General features: G+C 44.9%; 1 protein-coding gene across 1 annotated transcript in view; it reads right to left on the minus strand.

The window, feature by feature from the left end:
• ablim3 (actin binding LIM protein family, member 3) overlaps nucleotides 1-17,446 on the minus strand; it is a gene marked incomplete at both ends in the record, with an annotated part of 76,492 nt that overhangs the window by 26,339 nt on the left and 32,707 nt on the right. Inside the window, 4 exons of the mRNA XM_080746662.1 lie at nucleotides 6,049-6,142; nucleotides 6,960-7,086; nucleotides 10,785-10,900; nucleotides 17,230-17,413. Coding sequence (XP_080602788.1) covers nucleotides 6,049-6,142; nucleotides 6,960-7,086; nucleotides 10,785-10,900; nucleotides 17,230-17,413 — 521 coding nt within the window. The remainder of the gene's footprint in view (nucleotides 1-6,048; nucleotides 6,143-6,959; nucleotides 7,087-10,784; nucleotides 10,901-17,229; nucleotides 17,414-17,446) is intronic.

Genomic DNA, 17,446 nt, shown 5'->3' on the forward strand with positions numbered 1-17,446 from the left:
TTCCTGGGGATGATCATCTCCAGGGACCTGAAGTGGGAACTAAACATCACTGCCCTCCTGAGAAAGGCCCAGCAGAGGATGTACTTCCTTCGGCAGCTGCGGAAATACAGACTGTCGAGGTCCATGATGACCCAGTTCTACACGGCCATCATCGAGTCCATCCTCACCCACTCTATTATCACCTGGTTCCCCGCTGCATGCGCAAAAGACCTGGTCAAGCTGCAGCGGGTGATACGTTCTGCGGAGAGGGTGATTGGCCGTCCCCTGCCCTCCCTCAAGTCCCTGCACGACTCCAGGGCGCTGAGGAGGGCAAGAAAGATCATGACTGACCCCTCCCACCCTGGCCACAGCCTCCTCACCCTGCTCCCCTCTGGGAGAAGGATGCGGCATCTGGGGGCCAAGACAGAGCGCCACAAAAACAGTTTTTTCCCCTCAGCCGCCAGGCTGCTTGATGACGCAGGTTTCCCTTCTTCCCTTGCCCCCTAGGGATACCAGAACTATGACTTTTGCACTACTGGACTGAACACTACTGCACTTTACTATAATATTTATTTTCTTGCACGGTGTTGTTGTGTTGTTGGTTTCATGTTATATGTGAAAAAAGGAAGGATTGAATGCACACCTGTAATGTTGCCGAAACAAATTCCTATGTGTTTTACACAATGGTGAATAAAGGAATCTGAATCTGAATCTGAATCTGAATCTCAGGGGTAGAGTGGCCGGTAGAGCGGCCAGATGGGTTCGATCCCAGGCTCCCCCAGAGTTAGTGTCGAAGTGTCCTTGAGCAAGACACTGAACCCCTAATTGCTCCTGATGCCATCCGCCATCGGTGTATGAATGTGTTTGAATGGGTGAATGTAATGCACAACCTATGTAAAGCGCTTTGGAATAAAGCGCTATATAAAAGGACCATTTACCATTTACCATACCTCTGAAGAATGAAAACAGGTTAGGCCCATAAACGTTTTGTCTTGAGACCCAAAAGAGAAATGTAGTCTCCCAGGGACCCAAATGTTCAAAAAACTTTCATTAAACGTTTATCAATTCGTGAAAATATGTAGATCTTATTTCAAGAGATAAGATCTTGTAAGGTCTTGTTAAGTTGTGGCTGGTGGTGATGTTTTATTGTTGAAATATTCTTTATCATATTTATTAAACTCTAATTCCAACATGTATTCTAAATACCTCATAATGGCAATAAAGCATGTGAACTTTACATTGAACTTTAAATTTCTGCCCAGATCAACAATGTTCTCTATTAAAGGTCAACATGGGATTAAAACACTTTCACTGCTGTACCTCAATGACATGATATTATAGTATACCGGTACATGTACCGTACGACAGCATGTGTGTGTGTGTGTGTGTGTGTGTGTGTGTGTGTGTGTGTGTGTGTGTGTGTGTGTGTGTGTGTGTGTGTGTGTTCAAGCACATACGTACAGCACATGCACACACACAAACACAGAACGGCATCTCAGGCTAACAGAGGTACACATGCATATTATGTGAGCACACACATTCTCAGGTACACACATGTGCATGCGCACATGCACACACACACTTGTGTGCATGCGCGCGCACACTCACGCACACACGCATGCATGCACGCACACACACACAAAGAAGGCTGACATGTCCCACTGTCTATAAATAGAACAGGGAACAGAGGAACAAAGCACTTTACACGAACCACAGTGACAAGCAGAGCAGCACAGGGACAACACGGCCCCCTGTGTGTATTTTGTATACGTGTGCATGCAAATGCGTGCATGTGTGCATGTCAATGTGTGTGTGTGTGTGTGTGTGTGTGTGTGTGTGTGTGGGGTGGGGGTGCAGGTCCGAGGCCACCCTCTTTCAATGGATCCCCAGAGATGAGCTGCAGGGCCACGAGACTCGTCCCTCTGCCAAAACATTTCATTAGCATTCACGTCCTATCAGTGCCATTATGTCCTGTGTGCTTCCGTCTTTCTTTCACTTGTTCTTAGTTTGGACTCACCTCTCCTCACCGCTCTAGCCTCCCCTCCTCTATGTCAGACTCCTTCCCTCATCTCTTTTTAAAATGCCTTTTAGCGCCAGAGAACAAATCCTTCCACAGCAGATCTTCTTTTTTTTATATATATTTTTGGGGCTTTCTATGCCTTTATTGATAGTATCCAGTGAAGACAGAAAGGAAACAGGGAGAGAGAGAGACAGCAGCAAAGGCCGTCGGGATTGGGACCAGAACCCAACAGGCCACCCCAAGCCTACATGTGGTTTCCAATTTACATTTTAAAATGTAGGCATTTAGCAGGCACTCTTAATCCAGAGCGATTTACGATAAGCATGGTAATATATCAATACATCAACATTAATGGACCGCCAGGCGAGCGTGCGCCCCACACAGCAGATCTTCTGTGTGTAACTCTCTTTCTTTCTCTGTCATCTCTCTCTCTGCCTCTCTCTGTCTCTCTCTCTCTGTCTTTCTCTGTCTCTCTCTCTCCCGTCATCCCCTGCTGCTCTACAATCTCTGATCTTTTTATATTCCTTCTCTTAGGTGTGCAATGTTTCAATCGACATTTGTTTGTTCCTGAGTGCTGCACCATGCAGAGCTCACAGCGTCTTCGTACTGAAAAACTGTGAAACGGTGAAACTAGAAAGTCAGAATTATTTATGGTTCACTTTTAACAAACAGGCTTATTGTGAAGTAATTTACTGAGGGAGAAGACTGCGAATGTAGGTTAAAAGAGGCGATAAGGTTCAGGCCTGTCCATACTTTGACTGAAACCACCCTATTCGGTCAAAAGGTCTGGTTCGACAACAAAATTACGTCACTCGCGACTTCTGAAAAGCATTAGAGTTCGGACATTTGCACGTCGGAAAGTCCAACTCACCGAACATTTCGGAGGTATGGACAGGCCTTTAGGTTGCTAGCAGACCTTGTTTGGGGCGGTAGTGGCTCAAGAGGTTCCCAGTTTGATCCCCAGCTCCCCCTGGCAGCGTGTCTGAGTCTCCTTGAGCAAGACACTGGACCCTGACTGTTCCCGCTGTGAGATGGTTGGTGCTTTGCATGGTTGCTTCCACTGTCGGTGTGTGAACGTGTAGCGCATAATGTGTAGCGGTTTTCCACCATTGCGGCATGTGTGAATGTGAAGTACATTGTAAGTTGTTGGGAAAAACTTGAAAAGTAAATGCAGTTCACTTATTTACTAAAACGGCTATTTTAGGTTTATATAAGAAAAGAAAATTGGGAAATGTTTTAGTCCGATTACCACTTGTTTTAGTACTTCAGTGGTCTACTGAAGTACGATTTATGAGATTAGCTACTGACACACAGACAGACACACTCTGATAATAATAAGGCAATAAACTTGTAAATGTAGCACCATGTTTTTTAGAGGGCAAAAAGCAGGCCCAGATTTATATGACATGAGGCCCCTGGGCAAGGGGAAATAAAGAGGCCCTCGTGCGCGCGCAAAAATTCCACCTCCAGTCCACCCGACCACACCGTGACCTCACCTCCGGACCGGCCCGTGCATAATCTGACATGCATTGGCTCATTGGAAGGGTCTAAAGCGAATACAGAATTGGAGTTTGCGTGCATGTGTGTAGCCTATGTGTGTGGAAAGTACCGGATACATAGAGTGGGCGGTCTTTAGACTGCACTAAGCTTTCAGAGCAGCTACATGCAGTGCGGCCAGCAGAGCAGAAGCTCTCAATGTTATTACCATAATAAAACAAAATGTACTGTAACTAAACACAAATATCACTTTATTTGGATTGCGATACTTTAAAATGTCATCATTAAATTAACTCATTCAGGGTCTTTTCAAAATGGCTTCCAAGTTCCACACCGCCTCCCTCTCCATAGACTTCCATGTAATTCATAGTGCACGGATCATGCACGCCCATGCCTAGATCATGCACCACGTGTGTGCACACTGTTCACAGCTTTCAAACAAAAAAATCCGAATGGAATTCCGTTCAGGCATTCATGAGCTAGCAGCCATTATGTTTTCTTGAAATGTAAACAAACATGGCTGCCATGGCTGTTTGAAAGATGGGCTTGGTATGGGGGTTAAACATGGAATTTCGCGATTGCGATCATGCCTACTAAATTTTTTTTAAAAAGAAAAAAAATGAAAAATGAAAAAAAAAAAAAAAAAACTTTTTGCCCTATGGTAAGTCCGGCCCTGGCAAAAAGCATTGCGGCTAAGCCAGCTTGTACAACAGCGATATTTCACATTCTTTTGAATGGAATGATCATGATCAGCACATTAGCATGTGGTGAGCAAGTACATTTGCTGTGATTCCTTTGCGTAGAGTTCAAATTTGGTAAACTTTAACAATCAAAAATTGCATCATCGACCAAAAGCAACAATATTGCTATAATGGCTAGTTGTTGACCTTGGATGTGGCAGAAGCACTAACAATGGGGATTGAGCTATCAGCTGCAGTTTTGACACCCTTTTGCTCTGCCAGAATCTAAATTGAAACACTAAAGATATGCAGCATGGTTCGCAGTCAGCCAAGGCGGATGTAGATTGAAATATGTTTCCTTCAAAACTTAACGAAGCAGCAGTTTTTATGCATCACATATCTGGGACAAACTCCCAGAAAACTGCAGGTCTGCCACAACTCTCAGTTGTTTTAAATCAAAGCTGAAGGCTTGCTGCTGCGTTTTCGTTTTCTTTATCTTTCCTTATTCTTTCTAGTTCTTGTTTTGTTTTTGTTTTGCCTTTTATTTGACAGGTATAGAGAGAAGAAACAAATTGAGATCATGGAGGGGAGTCACTCACATAAAGAAAATGGTCTAGCCGGGGACTCTCTGTCAAGCATCGAATCCCATGTGGTAAGCACCCATTTTATTCTTGTATTTGTGTCAGTTTCATTTGAGCTAATTCTTATTTTCCATTGTTTTGTCTTAATGTTTTGTGTAAAGCAAAAAAAGCTGTTTGAATTGCATTGTTGTTGAAATATGTTACATAAATAAACTTGCCTTGCCCTCATTTATTTGTGTCATTAGCTCAACGCTAAGCCTCTCACCACTTGAGTAAATTGTATTTTTGTTGCAGGCTTGAAAGCTTGCCACCTAAATAACCATAATGATGGATAGCATAATACTGTAACTAGGCTAGCACAGTAGCACAGGCCCAGCATAGATGAGCTTGTTTTGGCAAAGTTAAGTGGGATTAAAAGTTTAAACTCACTCCGTTGGAATAGCGCAGCGGGGTTTAAACAAACACTGAGGATGATGAGGATTATATACGCCACTATTTGAGTGTGATAACGCTCTCAATCAGCTCTGTAAACCCCCAGGAGACCATGTCTTCATCACTGTATCACTGTGTGGTTAACCATTTTAACCCTGTGTAACTCTCATGTCCTACTCGGGATCCAAACCTGGTTACCTGTGCTAGAACCAGTACCACTTCTGATATAATTGGCCACCACAGATCAGTGTTAAATGCCATTTAGGCCTGAACGCAAATCTGTGTCACTTTAGATTTGAACCACTTTAACCATTATTTTATGCTTTAACTATTAAAAAATAGCAGCGCTGTGACTGCCCATCTCAAAATATATTGTTCCAGGAACCACCCAGAAGCAAATATTTGAGTTACAAATGTTCGCTTTTAAAAAGACACATTCAAAGCAGATCTACAAGCTTGCAGTGCACTCGGTGCCGCACTGTGAGCTTGTAGATCTGCTATTTTTCAATAGTTAAAGCATTCAATTATTCTAGGCCTAAATGGGTTAATTTAACTGTGACAGTGTACAAATATCACCACATGCACCTGTATTTGGGAGCATTATAGCGCTACAGGTAAGCTACACATCATTTACAGGCAATTCAAGCTAGAGATCAGTGTCTGTACTTGTCCACCCCGGCCTTTCAGCTGTCCTGCCGTCACAGCTGTGTTGTTTTCCTCACTCGCTCGCTCGCTCACTCACTCACTCACTCACTCACTCACTCACTCACTCACTCACTCACTCATGGACAGGGGTGAAAACGTAATCTCTGCCCGGCCTTCGCAGCCTCACAGAGATAATGAAACTGAGATTCTTTACCTCCAGAACTCGTCCACTGATGTATTTGATGCAGGTCTCACATTTCACCCCATACTGGGCGTGGTAATCGGCCTCACAGTACGGCACGCCATCCCTGCAAGAGAGCAACCGAAGCATGCTTTGATAGTGTGCACGTTTTATGCGGTGAAATTGGATCTACACACATACTGCATGATTTCAGATGGAGTCAAATGAGGCATGATGTAGCGTGGTATGAAGTGTGTAATGTGGTCTCAAAATGTGCAAATTGTTCCTGCTCTGGGAGAATTCTCATAAAAAGTAGGCTAAATGTGTGTGCGCAGGGGCGTCACAAGGGGTAGGAAAGTGGGACTGAGTTACTAGGGCCCAAGGTGGTGGAGGGGCCTTAATTATTATATACTTTAACTATGAAAAATAGCAGATATACAAGCTCACAGCGCGGCACCGAGTGCCGCGCTGCGAGCTTGTAGATCTGCTATTTTTGAAAAGTCGTGAAAATGTGTGCAAATCTTTGAATATATGTATTTTTTAAGTGAACATTTGTAACTCAAATTTTGCTTCTGGGGGGTCCCTGGAACTAAATATTTTGAGATGGGGGTCCGTGGCCAAATACATACCATTTTGGGGGTCCTTCACATGAAAAGGTTTGAGAACCACTACCATCGAAACATAAGATTTTTCAAAAAACCTTAGTTAGGATTTGAAATATTCAAAGATTTTCATGATTTTTCAAAAATAGCAGATCTACAAGCTCGCAGCGCGGCACTCGGTGCCGCGCTGTGAGCTTGTATATCTGCTATTTTTCAATAGTTAAAGCACAGGGGCCCCCACAGTGAATCCTTGTACCCGGAGCCCAGAATTTGGTGCGACACCCTGTGTGTGCGTATGCGTGTGCTCACGCGTGTGTGTGTGTGTGTGTGCACGGCACTCACTTGCTGATGTACTCTCCAGTCAGGACCATGTTGCAGGTCTGACATCTAAAGCAGCTGACATGCCACTGTTTCTCCAACGCAAGCAGAGACTGACCCTGCTTGATCTCCTCTCCACAACCAGCACAGTCTGAGCACAGACAGACAGACAGACAGACGGAGACAAAGAGAGAGAGAGGAAGGAGAGAGAGACGGTCAGAGACAGATACTCAGTGGAGGGCGAGAGACAGAGAAAGGGGCACAGAGATGCACTTGTGCATCCTTAAACACCTCCTGCATTCCCAAGTGTGGTTTCCTTGCATTGACACAACCCCGTCTCCTTAATCAATAGTGTTACTAATGCAAATCAGTGCAGCTTGATCCCGAAACCTGAGCACCGCTAAACATGATTTAATGCAGACAGAAAGCAAATATCAGTCGAGTGGCTTCAGGGCTGAAACACAGCATCAATACACACATATACCACACTCACATCCACATCACATAAAGCGAACCCGTGCACACGCGCACCCACCCACCCGCGCGCACAGAGGCCCCCTTTCGGAAAAGAGGCCATCGCAGACGTTATTGGTTCGGTGTTTAACAGAGTGGCGATTCACGGGAAACAATTAGAACTCCACGTGTTTCCATTCCAAACACATTTGGCTTTGTTTAACCTTCCCTGCTCCCTAGAGGCCGCTGGGAACCCAAGGGGCCACTCCACTATGCCCAGGCTGTCACCCCCCCCCCCACACACACACACACACACACACAGCGTGTGCACACACGCACGCAAACTCACTTTAGTTGATGGTACGTTGCTTTAAGGAATCTGGGCACTATAGGAGACAGCAGTAAAGGCGGGCGAAGACAGGTGTTTTATGTATGCGATTGGGATGCTATCCAATATATAAGTAGATAAGTGTGTACTTTCTCAAGTGTGTAAATATGTGCCTCAAAGTGACAAAACAAGTTTTTCTTATAATTTGCAAAGGAAATAAGAATGAGCAGAATACCCAATTTGTTTTATACGCCAAAGTAGGCATTGACGGACATGCAGCTATCGTACTATCTTCGGCCCTGTAACTACGCTGGAAATACAGCACAGTAGCTCTGAGTGATGGTGGCACTCAACCACGCGTTGTGACGGTCACAACGCGTCACATTAGATCAGCTATTCTGCCTAGGTATAAAATAGGGCCAAAGTGGTTTATATATGTTTTATAATATTATAATTCATATCTGCAAAGTAACTAAAGCTTTCACATAATTGTAGTGGAGTAAAAGTACAATATCAGGATCCGAGATGTAGTGGAGTAGAAGTAAAAGTATTGGAAATTGGAAATACTAATATAGTAAAAAACAATTACCTCAAGAGTGTACTTGAGTAAATGTATTTAATTTCTTTACACCACTGACTATTACACATCTGGTTGAACAGACAGACGGCTTTACGGCGCAACATAACCCCGGTTTATCAGATCAAGCCTCCATGCCGGGGAGAGGAAGGGAGGGTATTAGATCGTTTAAAAGATCATCAGTCTCAAGTTGATGTCTGTCCTGTCACTGCCCAGGGTCAGTTGATCAGCCTGCTCTCTGCCTGTGCTCCGTCTCTGTCCCAGCTTGCAGACAGCGCCCGGCCGACACAGAGTGATGTACGCGCGCCCGGGGAGCCGTTGTGGTTTTAACTCCGCTGAACGGAGCGGCCCGGAAAGAACAGTTAGTCACTATACCTCCCCTACCATCTGTTACGTGAAACACCAGCCCCCTGAAGCTTGATTTATCGTTTGCCACGCGACGGTGTAACGTGGCGAAAATAGCCGGTCTAAAAGGCTTGCAACGTGGCGCATTGTTAGCTATTTTCGCCGGGCTCTATTTGAGTATTATTTCTTTTACCGACTTGTTCATTATGCAAGAGTGCATTGGGGTACATACACGGCCAGCGGTATGCAGCGATACATGCGTGCAGGCACGCACGCGCGCACACACCTGTGCATGCTTGAATATTCATGTGAACACAGTATTCGCCTAGGTAAGCGAAAAGTACAATATATGGCATAAAAGTGCAGGTGTGGGCACTTAAACATAAATACGTGCACTCACGCACGGGCAGTCGGGCACACAAACAGATGTGCATGCACACACACACATACACACACAAACAAACACAAAGTACTTCAGAAGACACAGGGTAAATATTCATAAAGAGGTACTGACACACTGTTTATCAGTAGACACAACCCAAGCGTCGGTTTATGACCCTGCTCTAAATTCCACATCAACTGCTTTGCTACAGTTGAGCCATAAAGTACAGCAAGGAAGGGCACAGGGGAGAGTATATACACAATGATTCTCTGCATGTCTACTGGAGACCAGTAGCCAATTTCCTTAAACGTACTGCACAGTAAAATTCGGAGTGTTAATTCAACTCCGAATGGGTGCCGTATGGGTCTCAGAGAGTTTCATTACATTCTTAGAATTTTACTGTGTGGTTTATGCTCGGCTTGTATTACTGTATACATATTTAATACATATTTAATATCTGCTGCTAAGAGATGTCTCGTACTTGCACGAGCGACTAAGGTACTCTGCCTTATGTTTATTTAATGTTTTCAATGAGTACACACCAAATGTATATTTGATGTTGTTGTTTTGGCATTTGGCATTTTCCCTTTCTTATGATTGTTGTTCTGGAACAGAAAGTTGTGGGAGTGTGTAGGAAAAATGATTTCACAGTAACTCTATTGTACTTCACTGATCAGTACAGCAGTGGAAAATATTGTTATTCTGTTCTACAAATCCTAGCTAATGACTAGCTAATGTCTACATGTAAATAACATCATTGTGGAGCGAATTAACAATGTTAAAAAAATTATATTTCAAAAAGCAATGCAATGAATGTACAACTTCACAACGCATCTTGGATGCAATGCATTGTGCGCTACCAATTATTGCTATTTGTGATAGAAGTATAGGGCTTAAGTCGTTGAAATGTCTGAAAAACAAGTGCATACGTGCGGGTGTGGGCATACATGTGAGGGGAGTCTTAGTTTTGTCAAATGTAAGAAGGGGGCCTCCAAGGAAAACAAAACACTGGGAAGCAGTGTTCAGCAGGCCATTCCATATCTATACTATAATTTTGCAAATGTCTGTCTGTCTGTCCCAGCGTTTCTCCTCGGTGGCTGGAGCAATTGATCTGAAATCGCATCACCATCAGCATATGAACACACCTGACATAACTGTGAAGGCCGTTTGTCACTTTCACAAATCGTATGCTGTATATTAGCATTTTTATGCTGTATCTACTATCTATTCTGCATCTAGCATGAGGCACATCTATTCTGCATCTAGCTTGAGGCAAAATGTTTAACCAGCTCTGTGTGTGTGTGTGTGTGTGTGTGTGTGTGTGTGTGTGTGTGTGTGTGTGTGCAGGCAGGCGGGTGTGTGTGTGCAGGCGGGTGGGCGCGGGCGGGCGGGCTGGGGGGGGGGGGGGGGGGGGACAGTATCTCTGTAGCCATTAAACAAAACGGGTTTCTTACATTGATGCTCCTACATCATGCAAGCACCAGTTAAAGTTACTTTCCATCCCTCATATACTGTGTGCACAGTGCACATCCCATAACCCACACACTGCACATCATTTTGGAGCTCATATCTTTGAACGGGTAAGGGCTAGTTAAACTAAATGCACTGTTGTGATGTTAAGCACAATGGACTGAAGAGGAGGCGAGGAAAGACTGCTAGAGCATACAGTATGACTTCTCTGACTCACATAGTAGTGGTTGATGTGAATCTTCCATATTTGACCATTATGTCATCATTATGTACTGTTATGTGGTCGTAACTTACGACTGGGTCCGTGGATCTTGATTGGTTCGTTGGGTTTGACGAGCGTGTGAGAGCACTGCTGGCAGACACAGTCCTTCCCACTGAACGTCACTCTGTCGCCGATGGGAAACGGCTTCCTGAAGGAGAACACACACACACACACACACACACACACACACACACACACACACACACACACACACACACACACACACACACACACACACACACACACACACACACACACACAGTGGCATCAGTTCAGCAAAAGCTAGGGTATGGCAAAGATGGGAGTCCTCATGGATAAGAGGCATTACATTTTAGTATAACACGGTTTTATATTGTGAAAATAGCAGGTTTCTATGGTTTCTTGGTCTGGATATGGCAGCCTGGAACGGTTGTTCAAGTGCAGCTAAACTTGGCATGTTAGTAAATGTGCCACAATTAACAATAATGCATTGCACCTGTGCAGCTGACCTGCGGAACCTGGGAATATACTGTACCATTCTGTCAAGATGGGGAGAATATAATTATAATACCTTGTTAAAGTGACCATTTTGTTACATTTTGCATTTGTAGTTATTTTACTGTAATTTAACAACATAATAACCAGCACAGATAGACAAAGAGACATTCATGGATTTATATTTAAAAGTAACTTTTATTTTCCCCCCTGGACCCAGGGTATGGCAGCTGTATACCCCTGCCATACCCAATTGACGCCCCTGACACACACACACACGCACACACACACGCACACACACGCACACACACGCACACACACACACACACACACACACACACACAGGAACGGGCCCTAATCCTGCGGACACACACCAGCGGACCTGCTGACAGGGTGTGCGGAGCTGAACACACCACCACGCTGCCTCTCTCTGCCGTTCCCACAGTGGCTTCAGAGGCTGTTGACTGGACCTTGAGCACCTGGCTGCTCAGTGATTAAACAGAGGATAATGAGTTGCTGCCCTGGGCTTCCAGAGCGCTCCGCCACACAGCTACTGTTTCACCATGTACCAATGAACCACTTATTAGAGGAGAGCTATGGGCTGCATACTGATCCACTAAACCACTTGTTCTCCACCTTTTCTGTGTAAGGGCCATAGACTGTAAAATATATGGACAAAGCGAAGCCATTGGCTTCTATGCAGCGCAAATGACACATTTTGGGTCCTTGGCATGGGTGTCACCATCATAGATTGTAAAAGCACCAGAGGATGCTATTGGCTGCCAACGGTCACGTGCAACCGCAGAGATATATGGGAGAATGTAACCTCGCCTACCAGGCTTTCAGAGAGAAAGCCTGGTGTTTGTTCACAACAGGCCGTTTGGTTTCCACCTAAAGCGCGGAAACCACTAGAAGAAACGGCGTCGCTTTGATTTGGTTCCCACCGTTTGTTTCCCCAATCCCTATTAAAATGCTCGAGTAGCCTAGTGTGGTCTTGCCGGTTGCTAAAAGTTGGACTAAAACATACATATACCAAACTAATTTTTCAAAAGCAAAACTACTCCGCATCGAGGAGTTTATTAGGTAGGCCCTAAAAGTATGTCCTTGAGCGCAGGGAATTATTTTGGGTTAAAACTGTTTCCGGTGGATAGTTCCGGCCAAATTGTAGTCCTCCCGTACTACAACATGACGTTTTGTGGTTTCCGCTCCAGACCGGTTACAAGCCCGAAAAGTGAAGTGATCCCAGACTAGGGAGAATGTGGTCGGAGCCTCCCGAAATACAGCACACGAAGAAGAACACAGCCGGCTGGTATCAGTTTAGTTGGCCACGCCCCCCGCAACTTTATCATACATTTTAAGATAAATGGGACCTTATTTTCACAAAACGCATATCATCGTGATTGAAAGGCAATGTTTAACTAGCGATAGGAACCATAAAGTATTTATGAAAATGTTAATTAAGGTTAGAAAACGAAAGGGTAAAATGAATGGGGTCCAATGGAGAACAATTCTTTTTGCGATTGGCCGGGGGGGAAAACAGCGCAACTAGCGGCCAATCATAGGAAGTTTTAGTTCCGTATTGGAATCATTTTAAATCGGCGGAACTATGCCCCTGGTCAGGGCGCCACACTTGGATATATATATATAAAATAGAATAAAACGTCTGCTTGCGTTTTCAGAGCATGTATATTTTAACGATCAATCAATCGATTGTGTCGGTTTGGGTCAATATATTTTAAATTCCTATCACGATGAATGAATTATTAATGCATATTTCAAGGTACTGTACCATGTTTTTTTTATTAAATAAAATAATATTAATGATGTATTATCAATAAAATCTTAGTGTTTTGGCAATTATTTGAGGGCCCTCTTGCCCCTCGGTTGATCATGGCTGTACTAAACACCTCCTTTCTCTTTCTCTTTCCTTTTCTGTTCTCCCTTCTTCTGCATCTCTCACCGTCTCCCTCTCACCTCTATCTAAATGAGTGGCCTTCTCTAGCATATGTCAGTGTTACCATTACCGTTACTCAAAAGTAACAATGGCCGTTCTACAAGCTCCCAACGCGTTGTGATGTGACACGCGGTGAGCTTGTATTTATTTAATGAATGAAAAGTATTAAAGTACATTGGATCAAATCTGGAACACACTTATTTGAAGTATCTGTCTTGGACATACACGTATAAGGTTTCTTCCATTACAAAGTATCTTCCTGCATGTTCTCCCACTCCTCTCTCTGCCGTCTCTTTTTCTTTTTCACGCACGTACAGTATTGCATGCGGCACGCAGACACACAAACGCACAAACACACATACACACACACACGCACACACACACACACACACACACACACACACACACACACACACACACACACACGCACATGCACACACACGCACATGCACACATGCATGTGTGCGTGTGTGTACGTGCATTTATACCAGATAAGTGGCAGGAACACAGCTCCTATAACATGAAGTAGCCTATAAAGTCGTATCATGATATGCTGCTCTCTGTCGCGTTCAGTTTTTTTTTAGTTGATGCATCTGATTGATTTCTTTGTGAGCGGAGCGGCTGAGGGAATGAATGGGAGGCTAAAAGGCTTACGGAAGCCTGTTTAAAGAGACACAGCAGCAATAATCCTCTAGTCCCCTGCCGAAGTTCAGGGCCACAGCCCACAGGGAGGCTATAGTCTCTGCCAGTGCGCAGTCAGCATGCGCTTGTGCACTCGCAACAAGGTTATTATAGTTTTTTTTGTTTTGTTTAGAATTTAGATTAGTTTAGTTTTAACTTGTTTTAAATGGGATCTTGTTTTTATGATTTGCTATGCTTATGTTTAGTTATTTTTTTAAGTTTTAATTTAATTTTTTACAACGTGGTTCTGTAGGAGACTAGCCATCTACAAGAGTCTGTCTCTTTTTCCTTAATTTTTTCATATAGCTATATACATAGTTTACAATATTGTCATAGTTTTGGTTAACTATAATGACCTTGACTTGAAAGCATCAATGTCCATGTGTATTTAACTATGCATGTGACTAATAGCTAATATTGTAACTCATCGAGTATTATGAGTTACTTGTTGTTGTAGTGTGTGTGTGTGTGTGTGTGTGTGTGTGTGTGTGTGTGTGTGTGTGTGTGTGTGTGTGTGTGTGTGTGTGTGTGTGTGTGTGTGTGTTTGTGTGTGTGTGTGTGTGTGTGTGTGCATCCACCTCGAAGCACAATGTTTTACATGCAGTACAGTGGGTGCTCACAGCATACTGCTGCAAACACAGTACATGCTGTGACAGAGTACAAGAATGTGTTAGCCTGAGTTGACATGACTATCTGTGTGTGTATGCGTGTGTGCCTGCGCGCATGCATGAGTGCGTGTGTGCGTGCGTGCGTGCATGTGTGTACATATTTAATGCTCTGGCCACAGACGTGAAGCTATTTCTGTCCTCAGCAGTGAGCCTGCTGGCTTTCATTGAACTCTGCTCTTTGTAAAAACGTCAGACTGAAAAACCCAAACTGGAAACTGAGGATGACAAAGAGGATAATGATGAACATGGTGGTGATGATGAAGACGATGTTAATAATGAGGAAAATGGCAGCATTACTAGAGATGGCGGTGAAATAAATCATCACCTGGCGTCCCTATTTTGGGCATGAAAACAAAAGGTTCCGTTTATTCATCTTACAACAAAGTACAGTATACAGGGCGACTTGGAACACATCCGTGTCACTCTAGACTTTAACCCCTGTAACTATTAAAAAATAGCAGATATACAAGCTCAACTGCGAGCTTGTAGATCTGCTATTTTTTGAACAATCTTGTGCTAATCTCCAAATATATATTATTTTAAAGTGAACATGCTTCTGGGGGGTCCCTGGAACTAAATATTTTCGGATGTGGGGTCCGTGGCCAAATACTTATCATTTTGGGGGTCCTTGACATGAAAAGGTTAGAGCAACACTGAAACATAGGTTTTTCAGAAAACCGAAGAAGAAAAGGAAGGTGGCGATAATGAAGACGATGACGACGATGGTGTTGGTGAGGAAGAATTTGAGGAAGAGGACAACGATGAGGGAAGAGAGAAGCACGGCGAGGAATAATGAAGGAGGAGTTATGTACGAGAGGATGAAAAGAGAAGCATTGTGAAGTTCTGTGAACGATGGCGACAGAGGGCAGACAGAGCTGAAAGGAACTGCCTTCACTCAGCCTCAAGCTGTCCACACACACACACGCACGCACGCACGCACGCACGCACGCACGCACGCACGCACGCACGCACGCACGCACGCACGCACGCACACACACACACACACACACACACACACACACAGTTTTGCAGCCGGCGGCTGGAGGCCACATGACCGCATCATCAGACACCAGACACAACAGCACACTGTTCGACGTCGTGACGTAAGACATTCGTCGACGTAAGAAAGATTGGCCCATAGCTACTTGCGGCAGTGCTTCAAACGCCACCGAGCAACTTGAATTGAAATGAATAGCTGGGGGCGGGGGCCGTCCGTCCCCTCTAGTTATATATTACCTCTATGGGGAAAGCAGAAAGTAGATGGAGAGCAAGATAGGTCAAGATTGGTGCTGCCTGGGTGTCATCAAATACCATGTCTGCATTAAACAAGATCTCTCCTCGCCTTTCCTCTCCTCTCCTCTGATCCCCCCCTCCCTCCCTCCCTTTCCCCTCTCCGCGTCTCTCCTCTCCTCTCCTCTCCACTGTTATCCTCTGTTATCCTCTCCTCTCCTCACTTCCCCTCTCTGTGACGAGACCCTCTCCCATCCTGCCTACAGCACAGTGTGAGTGTTCTAGCTGCTGCTGGGTCTGGTGTGTCCCAGACTGCCTTAACTCACAGCCTCTCCTCTCTCCACCAGCTTCTGTGTGTTTGGAAACCTGTCTTTTCATTTACACATTACAACATGCTGTATATACTGTACACTACACCGATTCTGCGTGTGTGTGTGTGTGTGTGTGTGTGCGTGTATGTGTGTGTGTATGTGTGTGTGTGTGTGTGTGTGTGTGTGTGTGTGTGTGTGTGTGTGTGTGTGTGTGTGTGTGTGTGTGTGCGTGCGTGCGTGCGTGCGTGCGTGCGTGCGTGCGTGCGTGCGTGCGTGCGTGCGTGCGTGCGTGCGTGCGTGCGTGTGTGTGTGTGTGAGAGAGATAGAGAGAGAGAGAGAGAGAGACTTGGGAATTCCTTGCACAGGCAAGGAATTCCCAAGTCAAGAAGTCAAAAAGGTCACTTCTTGGTGTGGGACGGACATCTTAAGAAGGATATGATCGTGGGATATTACAATTGTGGGTCAGTAACTGAAGCGGACTTCGCGGCTCAAGTCCGCTTTAGACGGCGCGTCACCGTTGTTTCAAAAGTTTTTTGGCAGACACTCCAGGAATGCTGCATTCCTGGAGTGTGGAAGTGCCTGGGAAGGCACCGTTCGACTCAAAGGGTAGCCCTGTCCAGTGCGAGGAGTGGAATCGGTGCAGGTTGTTGCCAAAGTTCACGCCACCCAGTCACTGTGCTAGGCTCGCGCAGTAGTAGCGGGCTACACTCAATAAAAAATTAAACACTCCTGATGCAAATACAAACACACACTCTAAATTCCACTCCTTGCATTTGGTAAGGATAGGCTTTGTTATATTTTACCAGTTTTGAGTGTGTGTTTGTATTTGCATAAGAAGTTTTTCATTTTGTATTGAGCTTAGTGAAAATAGAGTTTTTAGTGTAGCATAATTTTCATAAAATACCCAAAAAGTGCTTAATTCTTTATTTACGCGTCGCCTGCTACAACTGTGCTGTCTGCGGAGTTGCGCTTGACACAAGAGGTCTCCCTTCGCCTCCCTTCTGCATCGTGAGCCTAGCGCAGTGACTGGGGGGGGCGTGAACTTTGGCAACAACCTGCACCGATTCCACTCCTTGTCTGTCCAGTCAGCTTTTGACTTCTCAGGATGTCTGTCCCAAGAATATGCATTTTGGGGAGTGAGACAGAGTTGGCACAGTACCTGCACAAACTGCAGACAAAGCAGGTGGGGTGGTACGTGCGTCCGAGGGCGGAGACAACCTCGCCTGTGATGAAGCCATCACAGCGGTCGCAGCGCGTCCCGTACAGCCGCTGGTAGTCGGACGTACAAATGTATTCACCCTTCTTCTGGAAGAACCCAGACCGAGCCAAGTCACAGCTACACACTGCAGAGAGACAGACAGACAGACAAACAAACA

This window comes from Nannobrachium achirus (genome assembly GCF_963921795.1).
Source record: "Nannobrachium achirus genome assembly, chromosome: 17".
NCBI classification, from domain to species: Eukaryota; Metazoa; Chordata; class Actinopteri; order Myctophiformes; family Myctophidae; genus Nannobrachium; species Nannobrachium achirus.